The following is a 20,797-nucleotide window of genomic DNA, read 5'->3' as shown; positions in this document are numbered from 1 at the left end:
CCACTTGTGATGTGGATGCTGCCGGCATGTACTTCAGGATGCAACGAATGTGCCTGGTAGGTTTGGTGCTCCATTTATTAACAGATGTGCTAACAGTGGAGGCTCGCACACGGCCATCCGTGATCAGTGCCCGGCTTTTGGGAAAGTTTGCCACGGTTGTAAGCGTAAAAATCATTTCTTCAGATGCTGCTGTTCCCGTGTGAGCAGGTCTGAAACTAAACAAGCTGTGCACCTGCTTCTATCCGAGTCTTTCCATGAAGCCTCTGATAACTCTCCTGTAAACACCGAGGAATATCTGCCTGCGGTAGATGGAATTAGTCTAAACATACTTTCCTTACTGGAGCTGTCGGATAAACACATGGTCACTCTTCACGTCAACAATCGGGCTGCTGTTGCCAAAGTCGATACTGGTGCTTGCTGCAATGTTTTATCATTGTCTGATTTTCAGGGGCTTTGGAATGCAGAGCCTCTCAAGACAAAACTCTGCCACGCTCCTTCCCCATGGGGGTGGCGAGGTGCACCCCATCGGAAGAGTGGAGTTGCAGTGCCACGCAGCTGCACGTTCCTACAAATTGAATTTCTTTATCGTGAGGGGGAAGGTCGACCCTCTGCTTGGTATCGACCTAGGTTTGGTCTCCTTCGGAAAAGCTTGCCCCTATCCAAGACTCCACTCGGCAGATTCTCACACACTACAAAGATCTTTTCAACGACGAGCTCGGGAAGCTCCCTCTCTAATACACTTTTGTTTATTGTTACCGACCCAGAGTTCCTGCACAATGTATCCCGGTCGCCATGCGGGACATTGTACAGAAAGAACTTGATACAATGGAAGCCTTAGGGGTCATCTCTCCTGTTACAGTCCCATCGGACTGGGTATCCACCATGGTGGTGGCCACCAAGAAAAACAAGGAATAGATACGGATGTGTATCAACCAGAGGAATCTGAACACCGCTATTAAGCGACCTCATCACCCTATGCGCACGGTAGAAGTGGCTGTGCACCTGGGTAAGGCAACAGCGTTCTCAGTTCTGAATGCCAAGAGTTCATTTTGGCAGATTCCACTGGACTATAACTCGTCTATGCTGACTACCTTTAGCACGCTTTTCGGGCGCTATAGATTTCTGCGTATGCCGTTCGGTATTAGCTCTGCCTGTGAGGTGTTCCAGCGCACCATGGAGCAGTTTTTTGCCAGTTGGTGTATTGTATCCTCTGAGCATTCACGCAATAACGAATTTATGTTTCAGCTGACTCATGGTGATTGAGTGGAACAAGAACAATCGTGACCTAAATAACAGGATCACACCATTAGAACAGTATTTCTTAGAGCTTATGCCTGCATTACGTTCTGTTCATATAACGCCCATCAAACAATCCATCAATGCTAAGATAGACACAAAATGCTGGAGTAACTCAGCAGGACAGGCAGCATCTTTGGAGAGAAGGAATGGGTGAAGTTTTGGGTCGCTGAACACATTTGCTCAGTCTGCCTCGGCCTACGTGATCTTCCGGTTGCCAAAGACATTAACTCCCCTTCCCATTCCCATATTGACTTTTCTGTCCTGGGCCTCCTCCATTGTCAGAGCGAGGCCAAATGCAAATTGGAGGAACAGCACCTCATATTTTGCATGTGCAGCTTACAACCCAGGAGTATGAATTTGATTTCTCTAACTTCAAGTAACCCTTGCATCCCCTCTCTCTCCGTCCCTCACCCACCCTAGTCGTCATACTAGTTTCACTGTCATCCTGTTGGGTTTTACTGTCTGTATAACTGATTATCACCTATCCCACTGCCAACAATGGACAATTGTGGGCTCCACCTTTCCTTGATCAGCGTTGCTTTTTGCATATCTTTCTTTCCTTTGTTCTACGTGCAATCTTTATCTCTCATTCCCCTGTCCCCTGACTCTCAGTCTGAAGAAGGGTCTCGACCCGAAACATCACCTATTCCTTTTCTCCAGAGATGCTGCCTGACCTGCTGAGTTACTCCAGTTTTGTCTGTCTATGTTCAGTTTAAACCAGAATCTACAGTTACTTCCTACACATAATCAGCAATATAGGACCATTCGGAATATGGTATAAGAACCTTAGAGAACTAATATCATGAACTCTGTTTACCTGGCGTCTGCAATAAATGGAAAAATTCCATTATAGAAGAACATGATGGCGAGAACCAGCAGCCAGTAGCGGAGAGACAAGTGGCGAATATCCTGTAGCCTCTTTGGGGAAAAAGAACAGAAAGGTCAGAGAAGATATTGTGGAGCAGTGGAGTTGGGGAGGTGGAGTTAGATCCGCGGCACGGTAGCGCAGCGGTAGAGTTGTTGCTTTACAGCGAATGCAGCGCCGGAGACTCAGGTTCGATCCTGACTACGGGTGCTGCACTGTAAGGAGTTTGTACGTTCTCCCCGTGACCTGCGTGGGTTTTCTCCGAGATCTTCGGTTTCCTCCCACACTCCAAAGACGTACAGGTATGTAGGTTAATTGGCTGGGTAAATGTAAAAATTGTCCCTAGTGGGTGTAGGATAGTGTTAATGTACGGGGATCACTGGGCGGCACGGACTTGGTGGGCCGAAAAGGCCTGTTTCCGGCTGTATATATATGATATGATATGATATGACTCAGCCAAAGTAAAGCAAATTGATCTTATGGATCCCAGCTACCAGAAATCGACTTTAAAGACCAAGGATTTACTCTGCATAACGACTGATAATCAGATAACCAATTCTGAATCCAGAAGCAATAGTTTATGGAAGATTAAATCCCATGTCCCTGAATCTACCTACCACTTTCTTGGATTCCTGCTGAAGGACTCCATCTAGTTCCAGCTGTTTTGCTCCATTCCCATCCAGGATGCCAACGATGATGGCCGACACAAAGCTAAGAACACACAGCAAAGTTCCTGAGGAAATGAACCACAGGAGAGCCTAAATGACTGGCAAAGAATACGCTGCAACAAACAGGAATATCAGATGGTCCCATCGGTGACAGAACTTCTGCATTCAAATGCGGCTTCTTGTATTTATGTCATAGATTTAACTTTGGATGGAACATGCAATAAAACGATGTCAAAAATAGTCCCAAGAAATTACTTCCCCCCCTCCAAGATTAAAGAGGTAAATCAGAATTATATGGCACATCTGCAGGCTATTTTACCAATCTATTCCAGCCAAAAAAACTGTAGTTTATTGACAGTTCTCAGTTTTTAAATTGTATTTTTATAGGTTATTGGACATCGAGTTACATTTGTTACATTCCCAATGTGACGCAAGTTGTTGCCTTCAAAATCCTTTGATCAAGTTCCCGACCTCAATCTCAATCTGCATGAAAAGATTCTCAGTTGTTCTCTAATTCTCTAGAATGTTCTTAAATATGTCCTTTGTAATTATTGACCTCTCAGTTAGTGGGAACAGTTCCTTCTATCCACTCTATCTCCGCTTTTTGAAGTCTCAAATGTGTGCCCATTACAGCAAAACCACAATAATCTGGTGCTCAGGGCTCTGGTGGTGCTGAACAGCAGATTGTACGGAATTTGCATGTTATTTGTATTTAATTCACTTTCTTTGGGCCAACATAGAATTTAACTTGGTCAAATACAAAGTGTTGCACTTTGGCAAACCAGCATAGAATTTACACAATAAATGGGTAAAATAGAGAGACTTAGGGGTTCAAGTACAGAGTTCTCCAAAAGTAGCGACACAGTTAGACAGGGTGTTGAGGAGGACATTTGATATGTTTGCCATCATCGGTCAGGGCACTGTAAAAGAGTTGGGATGTCATGATACATCTGTAGAAATAGCAAGTCCATACTTTGAGTATTGTGTGCAATTCTGGTTACCTTGGTGTAGAAAGAATGTCATTAAGCTGGAAAAGGTACAAAAAAGATTCAGAAGAATATTACAGGGATGGATGGACTTCAGTTATGAGGAGTGACTGTACAGGTTGGTGACTGGTCACAGTCGTTTTCCTAGGTAGGGGAGTCTGAAATTAGAGGGCATTGATTTAAGGTGAAAGATTTACAGGGGACCAGTGGGGTAACAGAGGGTGACGACTATATGGGACGAACTGCAGAGGAAGTAATGCTTAAAAGACATTTAGACAGATATGTGGCATGTTTAGATTCACCAAATACAGGCAAATTTCAGGTGAAGGTTACAGAGGAACAGCAGCCAGACCAGAGAGGGAGTAGATTGGCTGAGACATCCTAATTAGTTGAGTGGATAGTTGTCTTGACTAGATAAAGTTAAGTGCAGGTGCAGTGGAGCGGTCTGTTGGGAGCGGCGTGCCTTGGAGAGGTGAAGTGTAAGTCTTTGGCTCAAGAGTCTTCAGCGAGGAGGCTGAGATGAAGAGGCTGCATTTAATCGGTTGTGCTGGTGTCACTGACCACTACATCTGTGGGAACTGTGTCCAGGTGCAGCTCCTCAAGGACCGAGTTAGAGAAGTGGAGCAGCAGCTGGATGACCTGCGGTCCATCCGGGAAAACAAGTTTCCAGGACAGGACCTACAGTCAGGTTGTCATTCCAAGAGTACAAGAGGTGCGACGGTTAGAGACGGAAAGGAAGGGGATGAAACTAGTTCAGGAGACATCGGTGGAAGTACCTCTTGAAAACAGGTACACCCTCTTGGGAGCTGTGGGGGTGGACAACGTTTTCAGTCCGAGCGGCGGACAGGTCTGCGACTCGAATCCTGGCGCTGAGGCTTGACCGGCGAGACTGACATCAGGCAGAGCCATAGTGGTGGGTGACTCCATTATCAGAGGTGCGGACAGGCGACACTCAAGGATGGTCTGTTGCCTCCCTATTGCCAGGGTCCAAGATGTCTCAGACCGACTTAAGAACATCCTCAAGAGGGAAGGTGAACAGCCGGAAGTAGTTGTGCATGTAGGCACAAATGACGTGGGTAAGACGAGGAAGTAGGTTCTGCAAAGTGATTGTAGAGAACTAGGTAGGAGGCTGAAAAGCAGGGCCTCTAGAGTGGTTATCTCTGGGTTGCTTCCAGTACCTCGTGCTAGTGAGGGTAGGAACAGGGAGATAGGGGAGCTGAATGTGTGGCTGAGGAGTTGGTGCAGGGGGCAGGGATTCAGATTTCTAGATCACTGGGATCTCTTCTGGGGCAGGGGTGACCTGTACAAAAGGAACGGGTTGCACCTTAATTGGAGGGGGACTGACATTCTGGCCGGCAGCTTTGCTAGTGCGACACAGGTGGGTTTAAACTAAACAGTGGGGGGGATGGAGTCAACAACGTGGAAGCGTATGGGTGCAGTTAACAGTAAAGGGAGTGTAGGAAAGGTCACGTTTAAATTAACAGGGCAGGGGGATGGGAACCAATGCAAGGAGACAGAGGGACATAAAAGGAACACAGAAGAAAAAGGTAGAAGGGAGATAATAAAAACAAACCTGAAAGCTTTGTGCCTTAATGCGAGGAGCATTCGTAATAAGTTGGATGAATTGAATGTGCAGTTAGTAGTTAACGGATATGATACAGTTGGAATTACAGAGACATGGCTCCAGGGTGAACAAGGCTGGGAGCTAAACATGCAGGGGTATTCGATATTCAGCAAGGATAGACAGAAAGGAAGAGGAGGTGGGGTGGCATTGCTGGTTAAATAGGAGATTAATGCAATAGCAAGGAGAGGCATTAGCTTGGATGTGGTAGAATCGGTATGGGTAGAACTGCGAAATAGCCATAGGCAGAAAACGCTTGTTGGAGTTGTGTACAGACCACCAAGCAGCAGTAGGGTGGTTGGGGATAGCATCAAGCAGGAAATTAGGGATGTGTGTGACAAAGGTACATCAGTTGTCATGGGTGACTTTAATCTACATATAGATTGGGCCAACCAAATTGGTAGCAGCGCTGAGGAGGATTTCTTGGAATGTATATGGGATGGTTTTTTAAACCAATATGTAGAAGAACCGACTAGAGGACAGGCCATCCTAGACTGGGTATTGTGTAATGAGGAAGGATTAGTTAGCGATCTTGGTGTGCAAAAAGCCCTTTGGGCAACAGTGACCATAATATGGTGGAATTCTGCATTAGGATGGAGAGTGACATAGTTAACTCACAGACTAGGGTCTTGAACTTAAAGAAAGGAGATTCAAGGTACGAGGCGGGAATTGGCTAGGACTGGCAAATTATACTTAAAGGGTTGACGGTGGAGATGCAATGCCAAAGATTTACTTCAAAATGTTATTAGTATACAGTGACATATTCACATTATTTTGTAATGTCTGTTTCTACGTTGAAATGCACTAAAAGAGGCATGAAACTAGTAAATTTGTGTGTAAATATTCCTTTAAAATTTCCTCAAAAATTGTTCATCCCTGTCTGGCGGAAAAATAAAATGGGGAAGGCGGCTCAACCGTGGCTTACAAGGGATATCAATGAGAGGCATATAAATTGGCCAGAGGAAGCAGCAAACCGGAGGAAGCGCGGGAAATGGATTTTAAAAACACGGAAATCCACGGAAACGTAGATAATTCACATGCCTGTATAGTGCATCTGGACTTTCAAAAAGTCTTTGACAAGGTCCCACACAAGAGATAGTGGGCAAAATTAGAGCACATGGTATTGGGGGTAGGGTATTGACATGGATAGAGAACTGGTTGGCAGACAGGAAGCAAAGAGTAGGAATTAATGGGACCTTCTCAGAATGGCAGGCAGTGACTAGTGGGGTGCCGCAAGGCTCGGTGCTGGGACCCCAGTTATTTACAATATATATTAACGATTTAGAGGAGGGAATTAAATGTGACATCTCCAAGTTTGCAGATGACACAAAGCTAGGTGGCAATGCGACCTGCGATGAGGATGCTATGAGGCTGCGGGGTGACTTGGTTAGGTTGTGTGAGTGGGCAGATGCAGTATAATGTGGATAAATGGGAGGTTATCCACTTTGGTGGCAAGAACAGGAAGGCAGATTATAATCTGAATGGTGTCAGATTAGGAAAAAGGGAGGTGCAACGAGACCTGGGTGTGCTTGTACATCAGTCACTGAAAGTAAGCATGCAGGTAAAACAGGCAGTGAAGAAAGCTTAAAGGCATGTTGGCCTTCACTGTGAGCGGATTTGAGTTTAGGAGCAAGGAGGTCCTACTGCAGTTGTACAGGGCCCTGGTGAGTCCGCACCTGGAGTAATGTGTGCAATTTTGGCCTCCTAATTTGAGGAAGGAAATTATTGCTATTGAAGGAGTGCAGCGTAGGTTCACCATGTTAATTCCTGGGATGTCGGGACTGACATATGATCAAAGAATGGGTCGACTGGGCTTGTATTCACTGAAATTTACAAGGATGAGAGGGGATCTAATAGAAACATATAAAATTCTTAGAGGATTGGACGGGCTAGATGCAGGAACAATGTTCCCGATGTTGGCGGAGTGCAGAACCCGGGGTCACAGTTTAAGAATAAGGGGTAGGCCATATAGGACTGAGAGGAGGAAAAACTTCTTAACCCAGAAAATTGTGAATCTGTGGAATTCTTTGCCAGAGAAGGCAGTGGAGGCCAATTCACTGGATGTTTTCAAGAGAGAGAGAGATTTAGCTCTTAGGGTTAAAGGAATCAAGGGATATGGGGAAAATGCCTGAACAGGATACTAATTTTAGATAATCAGCCGTGAACATAATGAATGGCGGTGCTGGCTCGAAGGGCCGAATGGTCTCCTCCTGCACCTAATTTTCTATGTTTCTAAGTGGGATAAGCTAATTTCAGCAACTTGGTTGGCATAGATGAGTTGTGCCAAAGGACCCGTTTCCATACTGTATAACTATTATGACTCTTAGGATGATACACGGTATTACACACTTTTTCCAGTGAACCAACTGTTTAAAGGGAGCGTGGAAACCAGTGAATGGAGAGAGCAAACGTCATCTGATGTCAAGGCACCAAGGTTGTAGAATAGTTGTCCAGCAGATTATCAGTTTTGTTGTAGATACTCTCTAAAAATGGTATGAAAAGGACGCAAAGGAGATGGAGAACGGGAAGTAACAGAAAATGAGATTGAGGCAACGGATGGCATGTCATGTGGTAGGTTATGTCTGGAGGAGATTACAGGGATAGGGAGAGGTGAAGCCACATTAGCAAACTGTTGAGAAATGGGCACATTGTATTTTCTATAAATCCAGCAATCTGTTTCCCTTGTTGGGAGAAACATGGATTTTTACCTCATTCTGATGGTTTGTTGTAATTTTGGCATTTTATTTCAAATATCTTTAAATAAATGGCCCACACAGTGGCGCAGCTGGTAGAGTTGCTGTCTCACTGCACCAGAAACCCAAGTACGATCTTGACCTTGGGTGTTGCCTGCGTGGAGTTTACATGTTCTCCCTGTGACCTCTACGTGCTCTAGTGATTGCCCTCTATAAATAGCACCTAGCATATAGGGAGTAGACGCAAAAGTGGGATAACGTAGAACTAGTGTGAACACGATTTTTCGATGGTTGGCCAAATTTATTATTCAATAAATTTATTTAAAGCCGAGATATTATCTCAATTATTTGCAATAGAAGGAATAAACGTTAAAGCACCAGAAGTGATATGTGCCCCATAAGATTATGAAACACAATTCAGTTCAGAAAAGACTCAGAAGGATAATACTGGGACGGAAGGGCTTGTGTAACGAGGAGTGACTGGATAGGCTGATTTGCACCAATATTGAAACCAGCTGTCAGTTATCATTTACCACAAAATTAGTCTGAAGTTTAGCACTTCCAATTTCTATTTGGCTCTGACTTTTAAGTTAATGGTTAATTGATGTAAGCATTATCTGAAAAATGCAATTTAGGTAAAACTGATAATATAATGAATCCCTTTTTAGATCTTGACACAGTATATAATACTTTGATTTACTCCAATAATAGTCCTGCATAGGATTGATTTCACTTGCAAGACTATTTTTCAATTCCAGTGACTTCATCAAATTCCTCATATCAATGCTTACCTCCCCAAAGTGCCAACTGAATCCCAAAGTGTGCCTCAAAGGACCGGGTTAATAGAAAGTTGACGACACTGCCAAAACGGGAGATGGCCATATTCAGCCCAAAGGCCAACGACAGCTCCTTACTTTTGAACCAGAACGTGGTGATTCGAGTTTGAGCAACTGAGATTTTGGAGAGACAAGGAACAGAATGTGAGTGGTGTGTTCTTGTAAATAGAACACACAACTGGGAAATGTTGCTGTTTCAATCTACTGCTAGATCTGTCTGCTTTAGAAGAAAGTGGGCACAAAAAATATTTTTAAAATTCATTCTTAGGACATTAAATGCGGGTTTGTCCAGCAAAGTCCAGGTCTACTGCCCTTAAAATCTGGTCATCTGGCTTCCTGGTGATGCAGCTCTAAAGGAAAATTCTAGACAGGCAATAAATGCTGGCCTTAGCTGCAATGCTCACAACCATTAAAATGTTTGAAAACAAAACTCACACCCTAACACACGTTTCACAAAAGCTGATGTGCACAATTTCATCAGCCTTTTAGGTGAGAAGTTCATAAGTTCATAAGTTATAGAAACAGAATTAGGCCATTCGGCCTATCAAGTCTACTCCGCTGATCTATCTTGCCCTCTCAATCCCATTCTCCTGCCTTCTCCCCATAACCCCTGGCACCCATACTAATCAAGAAGGGTGCTAACTAACTAAAAAAACAATAAAATGTTGGAATATTTTGGATAATGAACATTGAATGACTAATTTAAACGATGAAGAATATTAGTACTAAGCCTCTGGGCATTTCTTCACAGTCTAGTACCAACAGGTTGAACTAGTACTTACTAATGAGCGACTTACTAATGAGTACTTACTAATGAGCGACCCGTTGCTTGAGCCAAAAATAAGTCGGCCGATGAGCATCAGTGGCAATAGGTAACGGGTCCCCTTGAAATGAGATCCCAAAGCAAAGGTGGCCGAGCCCAGCCCAATAAGAAAGGAGAACAAGTGGACACCAACTGTAGGGAACAATAAATAAAATGGTTTTAACAAGAGGAGATTTTAGAATATTTACCTTATGATTAAAATCAAAAGCTCATTCAATGCATCAATATGAATATCAAAATAGCTAGTTTTGTTTTAAATTCAATCCAGCAGATGCCAGGCAACTGCGGCAGGGTCTGAATATAATCATGGGCGACAAGCTGAAACTAAGGGGGGGGGGGGAGGGGCGCGATATGTAGCAACAAAGCACTGCTCCTGGATGAGCTCAATATCTTTTATGCTCTATTTGAACAAAATGAGGTGCACCCCTATGCCCCACTGCTCTACCCATACATCTCACTGGCAGAAGTCAGGTCAGGCAGCATCTCTGGAGAGAAGGGTCTCGACCCGAAACATCACCCATTCCTTCTCTCCAGAGATGCTGCCTGACCTGCTGAGTTACTCCAGCATTTTGTGATACCTTCGATTTGTATCAGCATCTGCAGTTATTTTCCGACACAACTTGCCGCTCCACTGCGATTTCTCCTCAAGGTGCGTCTACTTTGAAGAAGTTCTCTTCCTCTCTTCGACGAGAGTTTAGCAACACGCTCTGAAGAAGGGTCTCAACCCGAAACGTCACCTATTCCTTCTCTCCAGAGATGCTGCCTGACCTGCTGAGTTACTCCAGCATTTTGTGATACCTGTGATTTGTACCAGGATCTGCAGTTATTTTCCTACACGACTGGCAGAAGTCAGATCTGCTTTCACAAGGGTAAGCCTTTGGAAAGTGAACTATCTGAATGGAGTCTCTGGACGGCTTGTGTAATCATGCAACAGTCAATGGGTTACAGACATGTCAATAACCTAGCCCTTCATGTCAGCAAAAGTGCTCGTTATTGACATAAAGCAAGGGCTCAAATAAAACCTTGTCCTCATCAACAGAGTGGCTGTAGCGCTTCATATTTCTCAGTATCCATATCGCAAGGAACCTAAATGGTCCCTAAACATTGATGCAGTGATCAAGAAAGCACATCAACATTTTTACTTTCTTGGGCATCTGAGAAGATTCAGCATATCCTTGAGGAATCACTCAAACTTGTAGGAAAGTGCTACAGAAAATATTCTAATATCTCAGCCTGGTCGGGCAACTGCTCTGCTCTTGACTGCCTCAAACTGCAGAGAGTGGTGATGTGTAGGACAGAACTGCAGATGCTGGTTTAATCAAAGGTAACTCAGCAGGACAGGCAGCATCTCTGGAGAGAAGGAATGGGTGATGTTTCGGGTCGAGACCCTTCTTCAGAGTGGTGATCACAGACCAATCCCATCACAGACTCATCACTTCTTTCCATCCAGTGCATCTTCATGTTGCGTTTCATCGAGAAGGCTGGACTAAAGTATCATCAAGGATGCCAACCATCTTGGCCTTTCCCTTTTCTCTCTTCTACTTTTTGGGAGAAAATACAAGAGTGTGAAAGGTCGAACATCAATTCTTCAAGGTCGAACAACAGTTTCTTCCCCTTTGCTGTCAGACTCCTCAACCAATCAACTATTTTACACCCACTTTCCAGGGGTGCAGTCATGTACTCTTAACTCTCTCTTTTAGTTATTCCATTATTATACTTCAAATTTTTTTTGCACAATTCTGCTCTTTTGCACTGGTCATTGTGTTTATTGTTGTGTTTATCACTACAGTATGTATACCGTTTACTCTGTAAGCTTCAGGTGAACAAGGAATTTCATTGCACACTGGTATATATGACAATACCGTAAATTAATCTGAATCTGATCTCATCAGATCTTTACCCAACTTCAATGACTGGCACAGATGGAAATGCTGGGACCAGCACCCTACGAAGCTAAAAGTGAGGTTCCAACTTATCCACGTTGTAACTCTGGACACTACGCACGCCAAACAGTAAAAGAAAGCACACAATGAAGTGATCCCATAACCAAATGATTAGATCAAAGCTCTACAGCATTGCCACATATAATCTGAAATGGTGACCCATAATTAAACCATTAACAGGTGCAAGCCCCGAGAACATCTTCATCCTTTATGATGACACCACGTGTGCGCCAAAGTCAAGGTGACCATCGTCCCCCTAAGAATAGTATCATCACAGAAGCTAGTCTTCTGCCAAATACTCTTCTGTATCCAGTACTCTCAGCCTGTTTGGAAGAAAAGGCAATAAGATCATATATCATCCCAATTATAGCATTGACAACTTGCCCCCAGAACTTAGTGCTTCTCTCGTCAAGTTGTTCTGGTAATTACAGCACTGGCATTTAACATACAATGTGGAAAATTGCTCGGACAAGTATTGTCAATAAAACGCAGAACCAATTCGATCTGTCTAATCATCACCCTACAGGTTTATTCTCAATCATCAGCAAACTGATGGTTGGTGTTGCCAACAGTATTTCCAAGTGACACCGTGCTCATCAAAAATTTGATATCAATTTAGTTTTAGGCTGAATCAGAAGAGTCCAGAATTTCACCCATCCTTGGTCCCAACGTGAAGATAGGACTAGCACATGTAAGCAATTTGGTCAGCGTCTAGATAGGTGGAAGGGCCTATTTCCATGTTGGCTCTATGAATCGATGAACAAAAACCTGAATTCCAGCAATGAGGTGAGAATTACTGCCCTTGACACTCAGGCCGCATTTAACTATACTTGGCATCAAGGACACCCGATAAAACTGGTCAATGAACAACAGTGAACTCCATTGATTGATGAAAGAGATTAAAGTCACAGCACGGTCCCAGGTTATCACTTAAGGAGTTTTTGCAGACGGTGCCCAAAGTCCAACCATGTGCTTTGTTAATTACTTTTTTTCGATTACATGACTATAGGTACATGGATGGATAGGGCAGGTTTAGTGGGATATGGGCCAAACGCAAGCAGGTGGGACGTATAGATGGAACATGTTGGGGTGGGTAAGTTGGGCCGAAGGGCACGTTTCCATGCTGTGTGACTCCACGACTTGTGTTGTACCTCAAGGACCATTGCTGTTTGTGATTTATACCATTGATTTGGATGAGAATGTACATGACATGATTAGTAAGATTGCAGATGACACTAAAGTGGGTGGTATCCTCAATAATGAAGATGGTTATAAAAAAATTACAGCAGGATGTTAATCGGTTGGGCAAGTGGGCTGAAGAATGGTTAATGGTGTTTAATGTAGATAAGTGTGGGGTGTTGCATTTTGGAATGTCAAACCAGGGCAGGACCTTCACAGAGAATGGTAGGGGCCTGGGGACTGTTGTAGAGCAGAGGGATCTAGAAGTGCAGGTACATAGTTCCTTGAAAGCACCATCACACGTAGATAGGGTGGTCAAGAAGGCTTTTGGTACATTGCCTTTTATCAGTCAGTGTATTGAGTATAATTTGGGACGTTATGTTACAGTTGTACAAGAAGTTGGCGAGGCCGCATTTGGAGTATTGTTTTCAATTTTGGTCACCCTGCTATCAGAAGTATGTTGTTAAACTGGACTGAGTGCAGAGAAGATGGTCATCATACTGAGGAAGATTGCTAAATTTCTTTGTTTTGGCAAAATTTGCATTGATTATCTGATCAAAAAGCAATGCTACACACCGATTAACCAAACTGTGCCCGTTTGAAAGATGTCAATGGCCTAAATGTACGAGGCATTCTGACTCATGCCAGTCATACGAAGTATTATACACGTGGGAAAATACAAGGTTTTCCAAATGCTTCAGCTGCACACAGCAAACTCACAATTCCCCAATCCCATCCAAATAATTTTGGCATGGTCTTCATGTGAACAAAAACAAAGGCTGAATTTTCTTCCCTTTTGAAAAACAAAATGCTGGAAAAAAATTCAGCAGGTCAAGCAGCATACAGTGGGGGGAAAAGCAATTAGTCAACATTTCAGGTTGATATTCTACATTAGTCTTGATGCAGGATCTCCACCCAAAATATCTACTTAGACCTATTGCCTCCATAGAAGACCCACTAAGTTCTTCCAACATTGTTTTTTATTCCGGATTCCTGCATTTCCTTTCGTTTTCTCTCCCTACACCGTTTACTACGGGCTATAGACCTGCTGTTCTGCAGAGAAGAGGATCTCCCAGTGGAAATCCTGAGCCATGTGGAAAGTGCAGAATTAGACTTGATTAATGGGCTAGGGCCTCCTTGCCATAGTTCATACCACTCCTCAAACTCACCGCGATTTCCCATCTTGTCTATGAAGAAACCAGCCAGTATCACCACCACAGCATTTCTGCAGGAGAGAAAATGCAAATAAGGAACAAAACTTAAAAGACCCAAGGGTGTCATGCCTTTCAAAGCATTTGTGTTGAAGTGAACTCTTCCCTCTCCCCTTCACCCAGCTGAACTGCTGACAGCAATTTGCATCCTTGCTGTCTTTGTGGTATCTGCTATTTTATATACCCCATGCAAAGGTAGAGAGGCTTTGTGCTAAAAATCTAGATACCATTCTCAGGTTTATGATTGGAATCAACCAACCAAAAATAGGAGGGTAAGAAAATAACTGCAGATGCTGGTACAAATCGAAGGTATTTATTCACAAAATGCTGGAGTAACTCAGCAGGTCAGGTAGCATCTCAGGAGAGAAGGAATGGGTGACGTTTCGGGTCGAGACCCTTCTTCAGAAACCAAAACTAGGAACTCTTATTCAATGAAAGCTGAGCCTGGGACTAAGTTGAATGGAGTAATGGTTTTAGAAAACACATTCTTCTCCAACCAAGAAAGCTTTCTCAGTTGAAAATAAATAAATCTGTAATTGGACAATTAGAGCAGATAATCTCAGGTTATTTGTCTGTAAAGGGTGTGAGATCAGGGGGGAAACAGTGTGTTTAAAGTGGAAGGCGACAAACAAATATTGAGCTGGTGTCTCTGTTGTGATTGGAGGAGTAGGGAAAAAAACTGCAGATGCTGGTTTAAATCGAAGGTAGACACAAAATGCTGCAGTATCTCATGCTGGACGCCCCCTCCCCTGACATCAGTCTGAAGAAGGGTCTCGACCCGAATCGTCACCCATTCCTTCTCTCCTGAGATGCTGCCTCACCCGCTGAGTTACTCCAGCATTTTGTGTCTCTCTACTATGATTGCCTGGATCTAGGAGTCAGCATCCATCTCTGCCACTGGATCCTTGACTTCCTGACCCACAATCAGTGAAGATAGGCGACAAAATATCCTCCACGATGATTCTCAACGCCGGAGCCATACAAGGATGCGTTCTCACACCCGTACCATACTTCCTGTACACTCATAACTGCAGCCAAATTCTGCTCCAACTTCATCTACAGGTTTGCAGGTGATACCACTGTAGTGGTCTCAAATAATAACAAAATGGAGTACAAGAAGATACCGAGCGTAGTGACATGATATCAAGACAGCAACTTCTTTCCTCAATGTCAGCAACATGAAGGAGCTAATTATTGACTTCAGGAAGTGAGATGGTGTACATGCCTCATTCAGCATTAATAATGCCACGGTGGAGATGGTTGAGAGCTTCAAGTTCCTCAGCATAAATCCCATCAACAATCTGACCTTGACTAAACATTTGAAGGCACGGCCATGAAAGCACACCAGCGTCTCTACTTCCTCAGAAAACTAAGAAAGTCTGCATGTCTCCAGCATCTTTTACCAACTTCTATAGATTCACCGTAGAAAGCATCCTATCAGGATGCATCATAGCTTGGTTTGGAAATAACTCTGTCCAAGACCACAAAAAATTGGAGTTTAGTGGATGTAGTAAAGTTCATCACACAACCCAATCCCCCCACCATTGACTCCATCCACACTTCATGCTGCCCCTCAGGGAAGCAGCAAACAGTCATGGACCTTTTTTCACCCTGATCATTCCTTCTTCTCCCCTCTCCCATCTGGCAGAATACAAAAGCATAAAAGCATGTAGCACCACATTCAGGCAGTGGATGTGAAAGTGGGACAACAGAATTTATGCATATGGGTAATCAATGGACTCGGTGGGGCAAAGAGCCTGCTTCCATGCTGTATCTTTTAACCAATTTAATTTTTAAAAACTCCATTCTATGATAAATATACCAAAGGAGGTTAGAAAAGGACTATCAACTCATTGTGCATAGAATTATTTTGCCACCCAATTAAATTACCACAAACAGATGCTTCAGGAACAAAGTGCAGGAAAAACAAAGTTGGAAATGCTGTAGTGGTCAAGTCAAGTTGAGTTTATTGCAGCCACAGGAAATTTAACACCTGTTCATACATCTCCTCTTCGCATCCATCCAGACACCCCATCAACCCTTCCAGCAGAGACAGAAGTTCACATGCACCCTAGCCGCATCTACTGCATTTGGTGTTCTTGATATGTCCTCCTTTATGTCAATGCGACTAAGCATAGACTTGACTGTTTCACCAAACACTTGCTCTTGGTCCACCAAGGCTTGCTGGATCTCCCAGTTGCTAACCATTTTAACTTCCCTTCCCATTGACATACCGATCTGTCTGTCCTGAGCCTCTCATTGCTAGAGTGAGGCCACAGGCAAACTGGAGGAACAGCACCTTGTATTGAGCTTGGGTGGCGTACAACCCAACAGTATGAACACTGAATTCTCCAGTTTTAGGTTTTATCCCTCCTCCTGCCCCCTTTTCCGCCCTCACTCATTCCCTTCACCTATATCCCTCCCTCTTTACATTTCACTCCTCTTTCTCTTCTTATCTGATACCTTTTTATATTTGTTTAATCTCTAGTCTTTATCCACCCATCTGCCAATTAAAGCCCCTACATCTGTATCCACCTCTTACTTGCAGGCTTTGTCCAACCCCCACCTTTTTTCCCCAGACTTCTCCATAATATAATCAGTCTGAAGAAGGGTCCCAACCCAAAATGGTATCTATCCATCCTCTCCACAGAAGCTGCCTGCCTGCTGAATTCCCCCAGCACGTCCAGAACCAGGGGTCACAGTGTAAGAATAAGGGGTAGGCCATTTAGGGCTGAGATGAGGAAAAGCTTTTTCACCCAGAGTTGTGAATCTGTGGAATTCTCTGCCACAGAAGGCAGTGGAGGCCAATTCACTGGATGTTTTCAAGAGAGAGTTAGTTACAACTCTTAGGGTTAACAGAATCAAGGGATACGGGGAGAAAGCAGGAAAGTGGTACTGATTTTGGATGATCAGCCATGATCATATTGACTCGAAGGGCCGAATGGCCTACTCCTGCACCTATTTGCTATGTTTCTATGTTTGTGTTTTACTCAAGATTCTAGCATCTGCAATTCCTTGCATCTCAAGTTGTGTCACTTGTCCAGAGATACAGGTACAATGAAAATCGTACTTGCAGGAGCATCATGGGGACAGACTCAAACAACACACAAAATATAAATTATACACAGACAGTGAAAATTACAGACAGCAAAACAAAACATTAGTGCAAAAAAAAATAGAAACAAGTCCATGGTAGTGCAGGTAATGGCCAAGAGTAGTAATAGCATCAGATTTAGGTGTACGTTTATTATTGTCACATTTGATGAGGTACGGGGAAAATCTTTTTTGCATACTATCCAATCAAATCAGATAATACTATAATGAATTAAATCAAGTGCAAAATGTAGAGAAGAGTTGTGCAGCCTGATCAAAAGCTAAATAGTGGTTGGAGAGTAACAAGAAATTTCATGAACATGGCTTTAATGCAAAACCCCAGCTGTGTTGGGTGGAATTAACAAGAAATACTATGCTCCAATGGTTTGATGTTACTGATGATAAATGGATAAATGTACTAACATTTTGTGACGGGAGTGGTTGGAATGGACTATTGTACTGTAATTTATAGTTTGATGCCTCAGGAAAGAGACAAAATGCCGAGGACAATGTGAACGTGCATATTTTGTTAAATAAGATACTTACGTCCATGCATAGATAGCATAGAGAAGGTTGTACTGCTGCGGGGTCATTCCCAGCCCCTCCACACAATCTGTTGTCCCATTAGTGATGTTGGAATTAAGACACGTGAGATTCTGGAAAGGAACAGGCCACAACACTGTCAGACAGAAACAACAGAGGATGCAGCATTGAACAAAATTTATCGGATAATCATACATTTCGTAACCATACTGTTCATCTAGCCAGGATCTACTATCCCCAGTGGAATTGTCTTCACTCACATGACATCAGATGTAACTTTCATAAACTCAAAGAAATAACTGAAATTTTGAGAAGTTCCTCAAAGGGCCAAAAGATAAGCAGATTAAATTGACAAGGGTAGTGTTACAAAATGTTAGCAGATTTCAAGGATTCGGATAACTGACCGGAGAAGGGACATTTAGAAGAGTGCAAACAACTATTGCAGGAGAAGTAATAAAGCAGCAAGTCTCTCGCCCCTCTGCACATCCAAGTCTCCTGTCTGCCACAGCCGGCCTGGAGACCCTGAATGTCCTGACACCGGCACTCACCAAAGTCCAAGCTCTCGCTCCCTCTCCAAAGGAAAGCTCCTTCTCTCTCTCTCTCTCCCCCCAAAGGTGAAGATTCTAACAGCTCCGTCAAAGCATGCACATATATAATCAAATAACCTGCCATAACTTTGCAATCTTCTGCAATGATCATTGAATTTTCCAACTTCAAGTAAATTGCCCTTATTGTTCCCCATAACCATGCTTATGTTCCCTTCTCACCTGTATTTATAAAGTGCCTCCCTATCAGTATTCATGCTCTTTATTGCTTGACCCATCCAACCAATCTTCAGATAAACCATTGTTTTACACCTCAATCGTACCCCCAGCTCTGCTTTCAATCTGACAACTCTCCATTCTTCCCACCGGTTCCAAGAGCCCTGCTCTGAACATTAACTGGTTTCTCATTCCACAAATGTTGCTCAACTAGCTGAGTTCTCCCAGCATTTCCTCTTTATTAAATGTTGCTGGGGATAGTCATGAGGCATACTGTTAGATGGTAACATGCACTGGAGTAATCAGTTTCACATCCTGGGAGCAAAGGTGGTCCAGGACAAATTGTTGGTGATATTTGCTCTCAAGACCTCTTCCCTGTATTGATGCATGGTCTTGAACATAGACATCCACTGGCACATTTTGTTTCTCTGAATGCTGCTCAATCTGCCACGTTCTTCCAGCATTTGCAGTATCTTGTTTTTTTAAAGCCAGACTCCCCAATTCCCAAATCATACAGCGTGGAAACAGGCCCTTCGACCCAACCTGCCCACACCAACCAACATGTCCCACCCACACGAGTCCCACTTGCCTTCGTTTAACACATATCCCTCTAAACCTGTCCTATCCATGTACCTTTCTAATTGCTTCTTAAACGTTGCGATAGTCTTTAGTTTTAGAGATACAGCGCGGAAACAGGATCTTCGGCCCACTGGGTCCACGCCGACCAGCGATACACGCACATTAACACTATCCTACACACGCTAGGGACGATTTACACATACACGAGCCAATTAACCTGTACGTCTTTGGAACGTGGGAGGAAACCGAAGATCTCTGAGAAAACTCACAGGCAGAACGTACAAACTCCGTACAGACAGCACCCATAGTCAAGATCAAACACGGGTCTCAGGTGCTGCAATGCAGCAACTCTACCGTTGCACCGCCGTACTGCCCACGGTGCCAGTCCCAGCCTCAACTACCTCCTCCGACAGCTTGTTTCAAACACCCACCACCCTTTGTGTGAAAAAGTTACCCCTCAGAATCCTATAAAATCTTTCCCCCTTCACCTTCAACCTATGCCCTCTGGTTCTCGATTCTCACACTCTGGGTAAGAGACTGTGCATTCACCCAATCTAATTCTCTCATGATTTTATACACCTCTGTAAGATCATCCCTCATCCTCCTCTGCTCCAGGGAATAGTCCCAGCCTGCTCAATCTCTCCCTATCGTGCAGAGTCCTGACAACATCCTTGTAAATCTTCTCTGCACCCTTTCTAGTTTGACATCTTTCCTATAACATGATGCCCAAATCTGAACACAATACTCTAAATGCTGTCTCACCAATGCCTTATAGAACTGCAACATGACCTTCCAACTTATATACAATACTATTGACAAATGAAAGCCAATATGCCAAAAGCCACCCCATCTACCTGTGATGCTACCTTCAAGGAACTATGTACCTATACTCCTAGATCCTTCTGCTCGACAACACTTCCCAGAGCCCTACCATTGACTGTGTGGGTCTTGCCCATGTTACTTTCCAAAATGCAACTTCTCATAGTTCTCTGTATTAATTTCCATCAACCATTCCTCAGCCCACCTGGCCAACCCATTATATTCCTGTTGCAATTTTTCACAATCATCTTCACTATCTGCAATACCACCCACTTTTATATCATCTGCAAATTTGCTAATGTTGTCATGTACATTCTCATCCAAAACATAGTTATAGATGACAAACAGCAATGGGCCCACCACCAAACCCTGAGAATACCACTAGTCACAAGCTTCTATTCCAAGAAACAACCTTCCACCATCACGCTCTGCTTCCTTCCATTATGCCAATTTTCTATCCATTCACCTATCCCTCGACCCAAAACGTCACCCATTCCTTTTCTCCAGAGATGCCACCTATCCTGCTGAGTTACTCCAGCATTCGGTGTCTATCTTTGATAAAAACCAGCATCTGCAGTTCCTTCCGGCAGCTATTTCTCCTTGGATCCCAAGCGATCTAACCTTCCAGAGCAGCCTACCATTGGAACCTTGTCAAATGCCTTGCTGAAACCCATCTCTTACTAACTGTTTGGAACATCATCAGCCCTACACTTTACTTAATATTTAAATAATATTCCCTCTTCTTGGCAGCATCCATCAGCTTCTTACCCAACTATGTAAAAAAACATTCGAATTCTTCCAAGTTCCCATCTTTGCCAACCTGCTGCGACACGTCACGTCTACAAATCGGATCTAAATCCCAACACATTTTCATAACC

At 43.6% G+C, this 20,797-nt stretch overlaps 1 protein-coding gene across 1 annotated transcript in view; it reads right to left on the bottom strand.

Moving 5' to 3' along the window:
• The window catches only part of LOC144603810 (lysosomal dipeptide transporter MFSD1-like), a 32,911-nt gene that overhangs the window by 11,238 nt on the left and 876 nt on the right, over nt 1-20,797 (bottom strand). The window contains 6 exon segments of the mRNA XM_078417519.1: nt 2,117-2,217; nt 2,782-2,897; nt 8,924-9,082; nt 9,780-9,923; nt 14,083-14,138; nt 17,764-17,896. Coding sequence (XP_078273645.1) covers nt 2,117-2,217; nt 2,782-2,897; nt 8,924-9,082; nt 9,780-9,923; nt 14,083-14,138; nt 17,764-17,896 — 709 coding nt within the window.

Source organism: Rhinoraja longicauda, chromosome 21 (assembly GCF_053455715.1).
Source record: "Rhinoraja longicauda isolate Sanriku21f chromosome 21, sRhiLon1.1, whole genome shotgun sequence".
Taxonomy (NCBI): Eukaryota; Metazoa; Chordata; class Chondrichthyes; order Rajiformes; family Arhynchobatidae; genus Rhinoraja; species Rhinoraja longicauda.
This window is presented reverse-complemented; position numbering and strand designations above follow the sequence as displayed.